At 31.4% G+C, this 18,779-nt stretch overlaps 2 protein-coding genes and 1 non-coding gene across 3 annotated transcripts; 2 read left to right on the forward strand and 1 right to left on the reverse strand.

The window, feature by feature from the left end:
• Positions 1-4,429: 4,429 nt before the first annotated feature.
• Positions 4,430-7,060, reverse strand: LOC123922390. The gene has a single exon (XM_045975111.1). The coding sequence runs from the start codon at positions 7,058-7,060 to the stop codon at positions 4,430-4,432; it is 2,631 nt and encodes an 876-aa protein (XP_045831067.1).
• On the forward strand, positions 6,453-6,559 carry LOC123882505. The gene has a single exon (XR_006799835.1). It is a non-coding gene; the product is annotated as a small nucleolar RNA R71 (small nucleolar RNA).
• Positions 7,061-15,375: 8,315 nt separating the features above from the next.
• On the forward strand, positions 15,376-18,018 carry LOC123920128. The gene is made up of 3 exons (XM_045972277.1): positions 15,376-15,720; positions 16,549-17,043; positions 17,483-18,018. The coding sequence occupies exons 2-3, from the start codon at positions 16,581-16,583 to the stop codon at positions 17,530-17,532; spliced, it is 513 nt and encodes a 170-aa protein (XP_045828233.1). The 5' UTR covers positions 15,376-15,720; positions 16,549-16,580; the 3' UTR covers positions 17,533-18,018.
• Positions 18,019-18,779: the final 761 nt, after the last annotated feature.

Below are 18,779 nucleotides of genomic sequence, written 5' to 3' on the forward strand. Positions count from 1 at the left end.
TCTACCACAGGTTTTACGCTCCAATTCTACTCTTGAGTCGCAACAGTGAGGACACTGTTGGATTTAAGTTTAGGGGAGTATTCTACTATCTTTATTTACTTTTAATTTTTAGTTATTTGAATTTTTATTTTCGCATAATAAAAAAAAAATTGAATTTATAGTATCTTCTTTGGTTTTCTAAATTTTTCCTTTTCTTGAGCCAAATTAAAAAATTTTCCAAAGACTTAGGATAATAGCTCACTTAGAAAGTATATAGGTTAAGAAAAGAGGAGAGGCTAAGTTAAGGAAATTAGGGAATTTTACAACAAAATCGGTATTTTTCCAACACCCAGAAGTCTCCCTAGTATAGATATCAATTTGAATAACCATTGTGCCAAAATCTCCTGATTTAAATTTGTGGAATCCTTTAGTAGTTTATCTATCCAGTCGGACACCATCTATAAAGTCACACATTAAGTAAGTTTGTCGATGAATATAAGCGAATCATCTAAGCAAATTCTTAAGGTCTGTGGTAATACGGTTAAACCTTAAAGAAAAAAATAATAATATAAGGTCATACTGTGGTAATACGGTTAAACCTTGGAAAAAAAATATTTATATGATTGCTAATACAAAAATTTGTATCATCAAGCTAAAGTGCTAGTTGAAAAAGATGAATAAAGACGCTAACCGATTTTCTTACCATGTGTGTGACATAGATAAAGGGTCTTAATGTGACAGTCTAGAATGAAAAAGGATGAAACAAAGGAGAAGATTTAGATTTTAGTACAACGGCATGATCCAAATTCGGTATGTATAAGAGGGAGAACTTTGTGTGTCGTTGAAATACCCTTCTTGATTGTATAAAGAACCTAACTAATTAATCTTAGCCGATTTAAATTTCTGACCACGTATGAGTACTTGTGATGTTATTTTTCTCTAAGTCTGTGTGTGTGAGTTGCTTCGCATTTCAAATGTTTTCTATATGCAAGCTAAATTGCTTGAGGACAAGCAATGGTTCAAGTTTAGGGGAGTTTGATACACCTAAAAATATGCTATTTATTTAGTTAATTTACTATTATATTTTATATGTTTTTATTTCGATTCCGAAGTTTTATTATATAAATAGTTACTTATTTCTCATATTTTAAATAAACAGATAAAAAGTGTACGAGTTGAAGAAATGAGCGAAAACGGACCGAAAAGGAGCAAAAATGGACAAAAGGCCACACATGTGCAGCCAATTGGGCCACACATGTGCAGCCCACAAAATGCTCGCCAGCCAAGCCACATTGGCGTCCGCCAACCAGGCCAAGATGGCGCCCGCCAGCTTGTACCAAGTGGCCCTCGCCACTTCCTTCCAAATCGCAGCCATCCATCAGATCAAACGGCCAGGCGAGATTTTCACTAAGTCCCACATCGGCCAAACTGCTTTCCCCTCCTCTTGTATTTTAGTATAAATAGGCTAGTTCTCTTCACTCAAAAAGATAACACTTGACTTGGAGAATTGAGAACTAGGCTTAGTACCACAAGGTTCTCTTCTCTAAAGTTGAGAGTTTAGTATTATTTTATTCTCCGTTGAGAATTTAATAAGTTTTTTTTATTATTTCCTACCGTTACGCTGTCGGAATCCGTACTCGAGATTTCTTTTATATTTCAGGTTCTTATTTTATTTTATGGTCTTATTTATTTCTTGTCTTTATTTTATTGCTTTTATTTTATGCTTTTAATTTTTATTTTTATTATGTCTATTTATTTATTTGCTTATTTTATTTTTATGTCTTTATTTTTAGTTATGTCTAGCTAAATTTAGCGTTGCTAGGATGTGTAGTTAGTAGCTAATAGGGGTTCGGTAGTTAATTCGTGCTTAATAGTTTTCAACCACCAGTTTTAAATAAATACGTTTTCAAATAATTCGTCACGAGAGTGAGGATTGTTTTAAAGGCAATAAACCAACATTGACGAGAGTTGAGGTTTAGGGTCGGATAGTTAAAACTGACCGTTAGTTCTAAAGTCCGCGAGAGCTATTTAGGATTGATGAGTTTTATATTGGTTTTCAAAGGTACTTATATAGGTAAGTGAGCGCGTGAGAGCTGAGCATTTATTTTATCTAAGTATAACGCTAGTCAAGATTTGCGAGAGCTGAGATTAGTGTTTTTAAATCAAATATAATTCTTGAAAACTGACAACGGTTTTATTTTCTTAAGCAGTTTTTAATTAAACGTTGACTATGATTCGTCACGGGAGTGAGAATTAATTAAAGTAAAAATCAATAGAGCGAGAGCGTGAGATTTCTACTAGATAGTAAAAACTGAACATTAACTCTAATTTGCAACGAGAGTTGGGATTAGAGTTAATTAAATTATATTGCTTTTCAAAGAGTATTTTATTAGCGGATGTGAGGACGAGAGTTAAGCACCACCTTTATAATTTATAATACTAGTCAAGATTTGCGAGAGCTGAGATTGGTATTTTTAAATCAATATAGTTTCGAAAATTTAACAGTTTGTCTAGCACGAATTAAGCATTGAACCCTCTGAAGCAACTAATAGCACGTCCTAGCAATATTTTATTTACATATAAAAAATCTAAAAAATATTTATTTTTCTTATTTTAATTATTCAATTAATCAAAATCCTTTAAATCATTAGCCTTAGATTTACAAAGCAACACTAGAATACGGTAGGTCGATTATTGGTCCTTTGGGTTCGATATCTTTTAAAACTACACGACACGACTGTATACTTGCAGTCACGTTGTCGCGTCCGATCAAGTTTTTGAAAATGTAGAAATAAATAGTAAAAACATAAGCTAAATTAACTAAATATATAGTACATTTTCCGGTGTATCAAACTCCCCTAAACTTGAACCATTGCTTGTCCTCAAGCAATTTAGCTTGCATATAGAAAACTTTTAAAATGTGAAGCAACTCACACACACAGATTTAGAGAAAAATAACATCACAAGTACTCATACGTGGTTAGAAATTCAGATTGGCTAAGATTAATTAGTTAGATTCTTATACAATCAAGAAGGGTATTTCAACGACTCACAAAGTTCTCCCTCTTATACATATCGAATTTGGATCATGCCGTTGTACTAAAATCTAAATCTTCTCCTTTGTTTCATCCTTTTTCATTCTAGACTGTCACATTAAGACCCTTTATCTATGTCACACACATGGTAAGAAAATCGGTTAGCGTCTTTATTCATCTTTTTCAACTCGCAATTAGTTTGATGATACAAATTTTGATGATACAAATTTTTGTATTAGCAATCATATAAATATTTTTTTCAAGGTTTAACCGTATTACCACAGTATGACCTTATATTATTTTTTTCTTTAAGGTTTAACCGTATTACCACAGTATGACCTTAAGAATTTGCTTAGATGATTCGCTTATATTCATCGACAAACTTACTTAATGTGTGACTTTATAGATGGTGTCCGACTGGATAGATAAACTACTAAAGGATTCCACAAATTTAAATCAGGAGATTTTGGCACAATGGTTATTCAAATTGATATCTATACTAGGGAGACTTCTGGGTGTTGGAAAAATACCGATTTTGTTGTAAAATTCCCTAATTTCCTTAACTTAGCCTCTCGTCTTTTCTTAACCTATATACTTTCTAAGTGAGCTATTGGCCTAAGTCTTTGAAATTTTTTTTAATTTGGCTCAAGAAAAGGAAAAATTTTAGAAAACCAAAGAAGATACTATAAATTCAATTTTTTTATTATGCGAAAGGAAATAAAAATTCAAATAACTAAAAAAAAATTAAAAGTAAATAAAGATAGTAGAATACTCCCCTAAACTTAAATTCAACAGTGTCCTCACTGTTGTGACTCAAGAGTAGAATTGGAGCGTAAAACCTGTGATAGATCATGAGGGAGGCTGTTGATAATTTTGGAAATTGTTGAACTGAAGCCTCAAACCGCCTAGCTCTTGTATGACATTGTCGAGCTGTTGCTGACGGTGCTCTTCTGAGCTCTCCCATCTATGATAATGGCCCTGCATCTCGTGTTCGTTTTGAAGAATTTGGTTTTGCTGGGCTTGCATGAATGTCATTTGTTCCATCATCTCCTCTTGTTGTTGGTTCATGGCATAAAATAATTCATCGCGCTCTTGATTTAATGCATTTTAGGCGCGTATCTCATGGAGGACATCATCGATAGTGCTTTGCCTTGATGAGGAGGAACTACCTGCAAAAGTGTTAGAAAAATGTGTAGGGTGTGCAGGTGGAACAATGCTTGCACCCCCACCAGCGGCAACATTTTGAGAAATGTGCGTGGGAGCTCTATTAGTCACAGGATCATCAGAGATAGTCATAAAAAAAATCAAAAATAAAAGAAAGCAAAAATTAAACAAGAATTAAAGAAAACTCATGGGTTGCCTCCCATGCAGCGCTTTGTTTAACGTCGGTTAGCTCGACTTCTTAACCCTTTAGATTAGTGTTGTGCCTCTTCCAATCTCACGTTCTTAAAATTATGCCCAACATCCTTAGGTCTCCATTTGAACATGTCAAACCATCTCATAGGTGTTTTCCTTTTTCTTTTCTTTTTCTTGGAGGCAAACAGAGATGTTTTATTTTGGAAGATATTACTTTCTGGTTGGGCTTTTAGTATGTCGGGAGGTACTCGTTTAAAGGGTGTGTTATCGACATTTGATTCAGCTATGTCAAGTCTACAGCAAGAGCTTTTCTTTAAACATTTAGTTAGGTCGTCATTACCATTTTTATGAGTCGGAGGGATGAGAGTTTTTAGAATTTCAGAATTTTTGGTTTTATCTTTCTCCATCTCTTTTCCACATTCTTTGACGACGTCTAACATATAGCAACTATCTTCAATGGCCGATGCGTTCATGAATTGTGTTAAGATAAATTCAACTTTTTCTTCACCTACTTCAAAGGTGAGCTTTCCTTTTTTCACATCTATTATGGCACCAGCGGTTGCTAAGAATGGCCTTCCTAAAATTATGGGTGTATTGGAATCTTCCCTAATGTCCATGACTATAAAATCAGTTGGGATAAAGAATTGACCTATACGTACTGGCACATTTTCTAGTATACCTAGGGGGTATTTGACAGAACGGTCAGCGAATTGTATTGACATTTTAGTTGGTCTCAATTCTCCTAACTTAAGTTTTTCATATATGGGCATAGGCATTAAGCTTATACTGGCTCCTAAATCGCATAGTGCTCTATCTATGACATGTTTTCCAATGACACATGGTATGGAAAAACTTCCTGGGTCTTTTAGCTTAGGAGGCATATTATTTTGAAGTATGGAGCTACACTCGGCAGTAAGCATAACGGTTCCTTCTTCCTCGATTTTTTTCTTATTAGTTAAGATATCTTTAAGAAACTTAGCGTACGAGGGCATTTGTGTGATAGCTTCCGTAAAAGGTATTGTGATGTTTAGTTTTTGTAGAAGCTCAACAAATTTCTTAAACTGCCCTACGTTTTTGGATTGTACTAATCTTTGAGGATACGGGATGGGTGGTTTATATGGTGGGGGAGGAACGTAAGGTTTCTCTTTCTCTTTGGTTTCCTCTCCACTATCCTCCTTTTCTTTTGGTTCACTATCCTTCTCGGTTGTCTTATCGGAATTAGGTTGCATGGCAGGATTTTTAGTTCTAGGATCAGCTGGTCCATCGTATTGTGTTCCACTTCGTGATATAACAGCATTCACATGTCCCCTAGGGTTTGGCTGAGGCTGGCCAGGAAATATGCCTGCAGGAGCAGAGGTAGATGCTTGTTGTTGAGCCACTTGTGCAATTTGTGTCTCTAACATCTTATTGTGAGTGGTCAAGACATCTAGCCTGCTTGTTAATTGCTTAATTTGCTCACTAGTGTGTATGTTTTGATTTAGGACTTCCTTGTTAGTTTGAGTTTGTACGGCTATGAAGTTCTCCATCATCAATTCAAGGTTCGACTTCATAGGAGCATTTTGAGCAGGTTTTTGGAATCCTTGTGGCGAAGGAGTAGGTGCTTGGCCAGGTGCATATAAAGCGTTGTTGCTATTGTACGAAAGGTACGGGTGATTTCTCTGGTTTTGGTTGTAAGAGTTCCCTTGAGTGTAATACACTTGGTCGGTGGGAGCTTCGGTTAGAAGTCGACATTCAGCGATAGCATGACCTTGAGCTCCGCACAACTCACAATTTTGTGTTGTTGCAGCCACGGTGGCTTTGGGTGCGGTGGTTAGACTCTCTATCTTTTGAGTTAAGGCATCTAACTTGGCGTTGATGTGGTCTATGTTGCTGATTTCGTACATTCCACCTTTCGTTTGAGGTTTCTCTACTGGTGCTCTCTCGCTTCCCCATTGATAGTGATTTTGAGCCATGCTTTCGATAAGCTGATATGCTTCATTGTAGGCCTTATCCATTAGTGCGCCACCAGCTGCGGCGTCTATGGTCAATCTTGTGTTGTACAAGAGACCATTGTAAAAGGTATGGATGATTAACCATTCTTCGAGCCCATGATGAGGACATATCCTAATCATTTCTTTGTATCTTTCCCATGCTTCGAAAAGAGATTCGTTGTCTCTTTGTCTAAATCCATTGATTTGGGCTCTTAGCATAGCAGTTTTGCTAGGCGGGAAATATCTGGCTAAAAAGACTTTCTTTAACTCATCCCATGAGGTGACTGAGTTAGATGGTAAGGATTGGAGCCAAGCTCTAGCTCTATCTCTTAACGAGAAAGGGAATAAACGAAGTCTTATAGCATCGGGACTGACACAATTTGCCTTCACGGTATCTGCGTATTGCAAGAATATGGACAAATGTAAATTGGGGTCGTCCGTAGGGTTTCCGGAGAATTGGTTTTGTTGTACGGCCGACAACAATGAAGGTTTAAGCTCAAAGTTATTTGCTTCAATAGCGGGGGCAGCGATGCTATTGTGCGGTTCTTCTTGCGAAGGAATAGCGTAGGACCTTAGTGGTCGTTCTTGTGGGGCTTCAGCCATAACTGAATCGGGAAGAGGAATCTCTAATTGATTTTCTAAATTTCTACGTCTTAAAAGACGTTCGGGTTCGCTAACTAGTTGCACCAATCTTTCGCCTCTAGAGCGAGTGCTTGGCATGCAACAAACGAACTAATCGGGGTAAAATAAAAATAAAATAAAATTGCCTTAGTCTCTACGGTGTAACACTGGAGTTACGATATCGACTAAATTGGTCCCCGGCAACGACGCCAAAAACTTGATCGGACGGCAACGTGACTGCAAGTATACAGTCGTGTCGTGTAGTTTTAAAAAGATATCGAACCCAAAGAACCAATAATCGACCTACCGTTATCTAATGTTGCTTTGTAAATCTAAGGCTAATGATTTAAAGGATTTTGATTAATTGAATAATTAAAATAAGAAAAATAAATATTTTTTTTAGATTTTTTATATGTAAATAAAATATTGCTAGGACGTGCTATTAGTTGCTTCAGAGGGTTCAATGCTTAATTCATGCTAGACAAACTGTTAAATTTTCGAAACTATATTGATTTAAAAATACCAATCTCAGCTCTCGCAAATCTTGACTAGTATTATAAATTATAAAGGTGGTGCTTAACTCTCGTCCTCACACCCGCTAATAAAATACTCTTTGAAAAGCAATATAATTTAATTAACTCTAATCCCAACTCTCGTTGCGAATTAGAGTTAATGTTCAGTTTTTACTATCTAGTAGAAATCTCACGCTCTCGCTCTATTGATTTTTACTTTAATTAATTCTCACTCTCGTGACAAATTATAATCAACGTTTAATTAAAAACTGCTTAAGAAAATAAAACAGTCGTCAGTTTTCAAGAATTATATTTGATTTAAAAACACTAATCTCAGCTCTCGCAAATCTTGACCAGCGTTATACTTAGATAAAATAAATGCTCAGCTCTCACGCGCTCACTTACCTATATAAGTACCTTTGAAAACCAATATAAAACTCATCAATCCTAAATAGCTCTCGCGGACTTTAGAACTAACGGTCAGTTTTAACTATCTGGCCCTAAACCTCAACTCTCGTCAATGTTGGTTTATTGCCTTTAAAACAATCCTCACTCTCGTGACGAATTATTTGAAAACGTATTTATTTAAAACTGGTGGTTGAAAACTATTAAGCACGAATTAACTACCGAACCCCTATTAGCTACTAACTACACATCCTAGCAACGCTAAATTTAGCTAGACATAACTAAAACTAAAGACATAAAAATAAAATAAGCAAATAAATAAAAAGACATAATAAAAATAAAAACAAAAATTAAAAGCATAAAATAAAAGTAATAAAATAAAGACAAGAAATAAATAAGACCATAAAATAAAATAAGAACCTGAAATAATAAAAGAAATCTCGAGTACGAATTCTGACAGCGTAACGGTAGGAAATAAAAAAAACTTATTAAATTCTCAACGGAGAATAAAATAATACTAAACTCTCAACTTTAGAGAAGAAAACCTTGTGGTACTAAGCCTAGTTCTCAATTTTCCAAGTCAAGTGTTATGTTTTTGAGTGAAGAGAACTAGCCTATTTATACTAAAATACAAGGAGGAGGAGGAGACAAAATCTGGCCGATGTGGGACTAATAGTTGAATAGCGCGTCACCGTTTGATCACAAGAATGGCCATGATAAAAAGGAAGTGGCGAGGGCCACTTGGTGCAAGCTGGCGGGCGCCATCTTGGCCTGGTTGGCGGACGCCAATGTGGCTTGGCTGGCGAGCATTTTGTGGGCTGCACATGTGTGGCCCAATTGGCCGCACATGTGTGGCCTTTTTGTCCATTTTTGCTCCTTTTCGGTCTGTTTTCGCTCCTTTCTTCAACTCGTACACTTTTTATCTGTTTATTTAAAATATGAGAAATAAGTAACTATTTATATAATAAAACTTCGGAATCGAAATAAAAACATATAAAATATAATAGTAAATTAACTAAATAAATAGCATATTTTTAGGTGTATCAAACATTGCTCAAATGAAAGAGGTGGAAATATTGTTCATCTATTACTAATATATTAAAATCGATTACCACCAAAGTTTCTAGATTATCCTTATTGCTTTTAACCACGTTGCAAGTTTTATATCCTTAATTGTAATTTCACAAAAAAAAATACATAGAAAGAATATAAGATAAATACATAAAAAGTATAAGATAAATACAAAAAAAAAGATGATATACTTAAAAATATGAACAAAACAGAACAATCCATACGCATAAAAATAGGAAAAAGCACAATAAAAATATTATAGAAAGTTTAGTAAATAAAAAAAATTATAGATTGAATATAGAAAAAATAAGAAGAAACCGCCTAAAAATAAGAATATAGAAATAATTAATAAAAAAACAATACTTTATAAAAAAAAAAACATAAACTATATTTTTCATCATAGAAAGAAAAGAAACATAAACAATACTAACCACTAAATAAAGTTAAGTAGTATCAAACTTATTAAATTGTAACAAAAAAAAACTTATTAAATTACCCTAAATATTTTTAATAAAATTTATAATTTTTATTAAAAATATACAGGGACCATTATTTATCACTGAAACATAAAAAAATGAATAAATAAATTTACAAGAAAAAACACAATAATTCCACTTATATTTTAACAATATTATATAATAATTTTTTAAATATTTAATTCTAAATGAATTTTCTACCTTAATATAATGACAAATTTATATATCAAATAAAAGTTAATAGACCCGTGCATTCGCACGGATCTTTAAACTAGTTTGATATAAATTCATGAATAACCAAGACTGTTAGATTAAAAAAGAATTAAGGGGTAAGATTTGCTCTAAAGAACTGGTCTTAGAGCCATATCCCTCCTATTAATCCATTTGCAATAATCCACCGTGATTTTGTCAATAATAATACCTATATAAATAAAAAATGCACTAAGATTTTTTAATTTACTTTTTTTTAAATTTGGTATTTAGTCCAATACCGACTAATTCGCGGAGATCAATTTCACCGTCCACTTGCGTGAGTCCACCACAAAATCATATAACTTGAAAAAACATTAGTGGCAGCTCAATTTTTGTTTAATCAAATTTGGTTATTATGTATAAGATTTGATTCATGAATAGGATATATGATGAAGACAGGGAGATAGCATTTATTAGTACAATAGAATTAAGAAATATGATTTTAGAATATTAAGGGGGGTGTATTGGATTAAGATTTCACAAGACAATTTTAGCAAAAAAAATCTTGAAGATTTTAAAAGACTTTGTGAGATTGTATTGATTTTATGAGATTTTAGAAGACTTTTTTAAATGACTTTTTCAATCAAGATTCTTAACACAAGAATTTGTGAGACTTTATGACACGGACTTTTGAGATTTTGAAGTACTTTATAGACTTTTAAGATTTAAATGAGTCAATAAATTCGATATAAATTCCTTCTAAAATAATAATGAATCAATCAATGAAAATTAATCATTCCTTAAAAAAATCAACAATCATTAATATAATAAAAAAATCAATGAATAAACAAAAAAACAATTTATCACTACACAGCTTCAAGTCTTGTCCAATGCATATATCACCGCCCATAAGTATAGCTCATTGTAAACTAGCTAGCTTGAATCAAATTGATAGAAATGGTAAAAAAAAATGACGAACAAGGTTTGTTGCTGTTGTTGAAACATGTTGTTGTTGTATATATTTTCAATGTCTATATCCTATATAATGAATCGTGACACTATCTATGGTAGCGGGACAACCATGAAGAGGAAACGTGATAGAGAGGTAGGGAGAAAATATGCGATTATAAAAAACATGAGATAATCAGGAAACATAGAAAGATGAGGAAAGGTGAAAGAAATAAAAAAAAATGAGAATCCATCAAAATCTCATGATATGAGGAAAGACTTTTTGTAGCTCAAAATTCACTAAAAAGTCCATCAAAATCCATTAAAATCCTATTTTTTAAACAATCCATCGAAATTAGAATACTTTTGAATACCACAAGACTTTTTGTAAGTTGTAAAGAGTCTTGATTGAATACCACTAGACTTTTTTAAAGTATTTTAAAATCTAATTGAATACCACTAGACTTTTTTAAAGTCTTTTAAAATTCTAATTAAATACCACATGATTTTATCATCATAAAAAAATATTTTAAAATCCATTAAAATCCTAATTGAATACACTTCCCTAAGAACCTTATGTACTCTATCTTTCAAATACTATCGTCACTTTTCTAATGTAATACAATATCATTAATTTTTTGGACCTAGTACCATATATGATTGCTGAATTTGTACATATAAGGAAGTAACATCACATGAGCAATGTTGGTTCTACCATTGCTGCTCTGAGATGAATGGAGCATCTACTAATAGAGAAACGTTTTACACCTCAAACATAAGTTTTTATATACATATTTCTTTAGGAATATAAATAAAATTTGTATAGTTAAAAATTACATTTTGAAATATGTACAATTTTGAATTAAAAAAATGTCATATCTAATGTACGGGTAAAATAGTCTTGTAATAAGCACAAATTTATGTTTTATGATTGAATTAATAAATTTCATTATATTTCATTTGAGTCAATGATAAAAATAAATATATGCATGGTATAAAATTTATCTCATTTGTGCATGATAGAATTAATCTAAAAAACTTGACAAAAACAGGAAATAATTAAACCAAGAAGTTTTACTTACAATTTCTGTAAAAAAAAAAAAGTTGTACTTACAATTTTTTTAAAATGTTGGGTGAAATATAATAGCCCAAATAATGAAGAAAAGTACACGTTATTTGAACGAGAAAAATGGTTAAAATTTTAACTATTATACTTTATACTTTTATGGAACGAGAATTAATTCTCTTATGAAATATAAGAGTATGTAGTTTAATGGTTAAAATTTTCAAAAAATAAATAAGAGAAATATCATAATTCAAATTTCGACACTTACATATTATATATAATCTCTCTACTGACTTGAGTTTTTTTTTTTCTTCTATAAGACAACCAAAGATATATAATAATAATTTTTTTTTTTTTACATTGTATTGTATATATTCGGCTGTCCAATTGGTTGTTAAAAGTGATTCCCCAAATAACATACTTTCATGTTCCAAAGTGAAATACAAATCACAAAGCAAATTGCTCATAGTCATACCACATGTCACATACTCGCATGTAAGTTGGCTGGCCCATGAGGTCTAAAACACTCAATCATTTATTGGACAGAAAAGAAAGAGAAAAAAATATTGTCAATTGTCATTTTCATAATGAATGATTAGGGAAGAAATTGATAAAATATTGATGCAAAAAACAAACATTGTCTAAGACTCTAAGTAGGAAATTTGTGGACCTTGTGTCATAGGTTGAGATGGATATGTACTAGTATAAAAAGCTAAATTAAAATTTATTTTTACCAGTTTTGGAACTTTGGATATGGATGAGGAATTTAAAATCAGCCAAGATTTTTTGTGGATGGGATCGATTGTCTTTTGGGGGATTAATTTGGCTTTATGTGGACTTGGCATGTAGGTAGCCACTTGATTGGCTCCAATAAAATAAATATAAGATCTTGCGGTAAAAATAAGCTATAAACTAGTCGATAGCTGATAAGCTAACTTATATATAGTTGAAAAGTTAGTTTATAGCTGAAAAGTTAGTAGAATAAAATTAAAGTGTTTGATAAATTTATCTGTTATGAGTTTAAAATAACATAAAAATACCTAGTTAGTAGGTAATTTTTTTTTATAATTGTTAGTGGGTAATTTTTATAATTTTTTTAAAAAATAAATAAATAAATAAAACTTATTAGACTTACCAAACAAACACCGTCATAACATCTTAAGACAATATAAAAGATCCTAGATTTAGTCAAAAAAATAAAATAGAAAAGATCTTAGACCTATGACCAGAGGGACCATCTTTCCTATCTTGCTTTCATTTTTTCCCTCCCATACATTTGGAACCAAAACAAGAGATGAATGAGTAAATGATGTCGGAAAGCTTGAATATATTTTATGTAAATTTTTAGTGAGACAAATTGATATGTTGATATATTAGCTAATATTGTATGCTTTTAAAATTGGAACGGAGGGAGTATCACTTTTTAAAATAAAAAAAGAAAAGAAAAGAAAAGAAAAATAGTGATATAATAGCTTGGAAAATCCGAAAGGGTAAATGCGTTTAACAAAATTATAACATGCATCCATAATATTGTTTAAAAAAAATTAAGAACAAGAAGAAAAGTTATTCTTTTTCTACCAGAAAAAATATAATGATAAGTTATTTTTATAGAATTCAAGTTTGGCTTGCTAATCTTAAGTTGAACCAAAACAAACTTATAATAATTACCTATTAAGAGAAGTCAACATTAAAAACCAAACATTTACATGAATCAGATGATAAAGTAATGCATGACCAAAACCATAAGCTTTAAACTCTAACCAAGTGGCCAAAATTTAAAAGGAATGTTCCTTGAACCACACATCTACGCAAATTCATACAATACAATACTAGTGAAATTCATCAAATTTACTTTCTTCAGCAGCCATCTAGCAAAGAATCTACGACTTTGATCCTATAGCATGTACTCTTTCTTCTTCTTCTTCTTCTTCTTCTTCTTCGATCACCAACATTTCCTAGAACCTGTTTTGAATCACATGCATCCCGTTCGTTCCACGTGCTCCTTAATTGATATTATAAAAGGGTCTTGCTAACTAGTGCCCCGGGGCACTAATTAAGGAACTAACAATGGAAATAAAATAAAAGTTGTGTATTGAAAACACCAAAATTTAGACTTTTCTTCTATTGACTACACTATTTCCAAAAAAAACTTTCTATATTTGAATCCTTAACAAGTGCCCCTGGGGCACTATTTAGCATTTGCCATTATAAAATACCCGGCACAACCCGATTCCATTCCAGTGTATCGTAGAAAAGATACTTCGCTACTAGTTTTTTTTTTTGACAATACTTCGCTACTAGTTTGGAACCTGACCTATTGACAACTAATTTAGAATCATTCCATCATCTACTAGAGGTTCGATTGAAGTAAAATTAAGTAATTAATATTCAAAATGATAAATATTAACAAAAAAAAAGTTCAAGAAAATATTACCTTTTATTGGTAAATTAATATATTTTAAAATAAAATTCTTTTTTATTCTTAAAATTATATATTTACCAACTAATATTTAAATCAAGGTTTGTTTTACTATTGGACCATGAAGGAGAGTTTCATTCGGTTGATAGATCCTCTCATTTACTTCCTCCGTCTCAAAACAATTGTCCCTGTTGACTGTTGACATTTATTTTGATCGTATTTTTTTACGTATAAAGACAAATATTAATAAATAAGATATTGTTTGATTTGTCTCATTGAATTTTTTCATAATATTAATTTTTTTTAATTTTTTATGAAAGAAAACTAAAGATATTAATGATTCAAATTATGCATTGGTATGTATAAAGGACCATTGTTTTGGGACGGATGTAGTATATTTATTCGATCTCTCCCCTCAAATGTGGTCAAATCAGACTCTCATACCAATTGTTGGGTCATGAGGGGGAGTCTCATTGAGTTAGATCAATACATAGAACTAAGAGGAACCACATAAGTCAAGTTGGACACAAAAATTTTACCCAAAATCTCAATGCATTCAATTTATGGCTCACCCGACACATATATGTTGTTCAACTTTAATTTTAGAAAAAAATAATTACGGAGTTAAAATCGACATCATTTTTTAAAATAAATGGACATTTTTATTAATATAGCTATGTTCAATTAATGTCACAAAATTCTACAAAAGTGTGCCTTTATAAATTTGTTTATTTTAAAAAAATTATATATATGTAGAGGATCCAAATCAGTCTCGTAAGCTTAATTCAGTTGACAATTATTGCATTATATATTATATATAGAGAGAGAGGATTGGGGTTCAAATTTAGTCATTCCACTTATCTATCTTAAGAGTGGAATATATAGCCACTAGACTAAAAAAAATGCAAACTTTAATATATGACTAATGATTTTTATTATGATCAGAATTTATTTTTTTTTGACAAATTATGATCAGAATTTGAATATGGTGTTTAATGATAAAATTTCAATGGAAAAAGAGATATAAATCAAAATTTATCCAAATTAATTAATTTTTGTCAAGTAGCTTAGTGACTAAAAAAGTCATCATAAAGATGAATAAGTGAAGTGTCCCGAGTTCGTCACCAGACTCTGCACATATAAATGTGATGTCCCTGTCAACTAAGCTAAGGTCACGTGCACTTATCCAAATTAACTTTAACAGATTCTATCCAAAACGAAAAGTAGTTTTAATTTTTGTAGAAGAAAATGGCTTATCTTTCTATTAAATAAATTTTGTTGCACCTTAATTTATAGAACACCTCCTCCTCCCTCGTGTGTGTTGTTATTCTCCATTTTCTGTTCAATCCTATGTGGCTTTATTATTGTTCCTTGCAAGCAAACAAACGATTGGTTATTTTATACAAAGTGGCCTTATCATTGGAACAGCTCAGATTAAATCCAAACCGTTGCTTAACTTCCACTTGTTATTCGTAACAATCTCAACGGTTTCTGCAAATTCTATACAAATATTGAACTCTCTTTCATTCTTTTTCTTCTCCTTCATCTTCACTTTTCCCCTTCAAAAACACACAAAAATCTGCATCAATACTTGAGTTTCAATTGGATTATATACTTTTACAATTTTCCAAATTAGTATCTTTCTCAGCTTTTTTTTTGTACTTTTTAAGGTACGCACATATTATACTGATTCATCAATTCATCAATTGTTGTTGTTCTATGTTCCTTGATTTTGTTTTATTCCTTGTATTTCTTCAAAATTTATTGTTTTTAAACGTGATTTGTCGTTTCAGCTTCTGGGTTTTTTTTTAGTTCAACTTGTTTTTATCTGATTTGTGAAAAAAAAATAATTAAATATTTAATTTTTATTTTTTGTATATTATTAAAGTTGTTATTGAGAAATTGAGTTAAATTGTTAGCTTAGGATTTGATTTGGTTACCTTGATGATTCTCACGGTGAGGATTTGTTTGTGTTGGCTATTTTATTTTAAGGTTTGGTTTTTGGCTATTTTAAGGTTCTATTTTAATATTAATTTTTTTCTTCTTTAAGAATGTTTTTTGTATTTTATTTTCAAAAAAAGATAATGTTTTTGTATTGGTTATGTGTCAAATTGGGTTTTACGTATTTCTCTAAATTTTGGTTGTGTGAAAAATGGGTGTCTATATTCAATGTACTTAGAAATAATGTTTTGGTTTTTGTTTTAGGTGTATATACATTCAATGTATATTGCACAATTTTTGTTTGGTCTTTTCTATGACCAATGAAATGTTGATTTGATATAAAGCTATAAAATCACTACTAGCTTTTGCTGTTTCTAGTTCAAGTATCACCAAACATTTTTCTGATTTCAATCTCTTAGGTAGGTGCTTAATTGAAAATTATGATTTCCTCCTAATTTTCTGTCTTCAACATTGTTTTTTTTCACTTCAATTCATATTTTATGATTGCATTGTGTTTGTGTTGATTCATTGTTACTAACCTTTGTTGTTCTTAACAGGTAAAAGTTTCAAGAATTCTCGATATAAATAAATGTCGTTGGCTTTCACAAATCTTTCATGGTGGTTATGGAGTGGAAAACATCAAGAACCAAGAATCTCAAAAGGGACTTCAATAAATTCTTCAACAGATTTGAATATGTTGGAATCTGAGGTAATGAGATTTCCTTTGGTTCAAACAAACATAGGATCTTCGTCGAGAAAGGTGAAGAGAAAATGGAATAGTAGGGAAGAGAGGAAAGTAGATAGGGAATATGATGTTGTTCTTGTTCCATCTGATGGTGGATGTGTTTCTGGTTCTGACTCTGATGATTCTGATTGGTCAATTGGATGGATGGAACCTCATGGACCTGGTTTTCCCAGTGATGATGAAACTGATAATAGTTTCGCAGTTTTGGTTCCTTGTTATGGAAGAGAATTTGGTGGTAGGATTGAGGAGGGTACAAAAACCAACTTACTTAATGGTGTTGGCAATTTTTTGGATAGTTATTCTGATGGTAAGTTTATTTATTTATTTCTTTGTGCTTGTGTGTGTGTGTGTTTGGACCTGGATCTACGATGATTTTGGCAGAATCAGTGTCATTGGTTTATAGTTTCAATAAAATCACCTTGTCATTGTGATTTCATCAAACTCACCCTAATTCCAAACATGCATGCGCTAGCTGCTTTTTGTCAATTTGATTCTCTTTTTCATCATATGTTTAATGAATCATTAGAATCTGAATCTTATAAGTATATCTCATGATAGTTTGCTGCACTTTTCAACCTAGAAAAATGGGTGGTATCAGCTGCTTATGTCCAAAATACTGTATATGCATTAGTTGAAACAAATTCAAACATATGAATTTTTCGGCTTTAACAGATATATATTTGAAACATCTCATTTTTGCATCAAATGAAGGCAGACATATTAATGAGTTATTCTTCTATATGCAGAAAGCAAGAAATATGTGGAAAACTGGCTATCTTCTCTTCGAAATACCTGACGAACTAATCTTCATCATTTTGATCCAGTATCTTCATGACAAAATCATCTGATCTGATCTGATCATTAGCCAACAACAAAAAATTGTATATTGTAAATACTGTAAAAAAAAAAAAGAGAGTACTGTTATGATGTCTCATATGATTGGTAAATTTCTTGGATAATAATTGATACCTATGAGGAGCAAACATTGTGAAGAATAAAGCAATTGTGTTGGTGTTTTTGCATTGAGAATAATTTGTAACTTCTGTTCTTTGTTCTCTTGCTTTGAGAATCTCAACAATGTGGCGAAATCGGGGGAGCAAGAGAAATAATGCATGTTTGAAGTTTGGTGACTTTGCAGTTTGCAATTTGTTGATGTAAATATTATTAATGTAGATATGACTATGAGAATTGATTCAATACTCAATCAATGTTATCAAACTTGTATATAAATTTTGTATAATAACATAAAGTTCATTCTGTATATATTTTGGTTTTCACATAATTGTATGCTTATATATATATTAACAAAGTTTTGTAAGTATGAGTATTCAAATTGATTATATAAATCTATCAGCAAGTTTGTTTAACTTTAAATCATAATATTAAGTTTTCTTCTTCTTTGGTTTAGGCTTTATATTTCTTTGATAATTTGATAACTTCTTCTTCTTCTTCTTCAAGGAAAGCTAATTTACTTGTAATTATGTTTTAATCTATTCGCACATAGTTATTATTAGTTTATCTCACACACATATATAATAATTTTAATATTATTTTAATGTGTGGTAAACTCGATGACTTTATGAGTCGATTTCACTTAGACAAAACAAGTTGACGTAAAAACTCGAGTTTGAAAAAAAAAAACTCAATTTAACAACCTTTAATATTAGCATTATGCAATTAATTAAACAGGGGTGAGTAGACTAATTGTTGTGCACTGTCGGTGTAAATATTCTTTACACATGCATTCAATGATGTGATGCCACATTATTTAATGAACGTGACATATTATGTGTTGGTATATTATCGGAAGCATTTACATCGACAATCATATAAATTAAATTCACAGACTAATGCTAATACCTTTGAGACAATAATGCTAATAATATTGACACATAATCATTTTTCAGATTTTCAGAAATTGTGTAAGAGTTGATTTCCTCTGAGTGTCACACATCACAAAAAAATTAGATTGGACTAAGTGGTTGAATCAAAATGGTTTGAACTCGGAAAAAACTAAAAAATTTGAAATGCCACGTTAAAATA

This window comes from Trifolium pratense, linkage group LG4 (assembly GCF_020283565.1).
Source record: "Trifolium pratense cultivar HEN17-A07 linkage group LG4, ARS_RC_1.1, whole genome shotgun sequence".
Classification (NCBI taxonomy): Eukaryota; Viridiplantae; Streptophyta; class Magnoliopsida; order Fabales; family Fabaceae; genus Trifolium; species Trifolium pratense.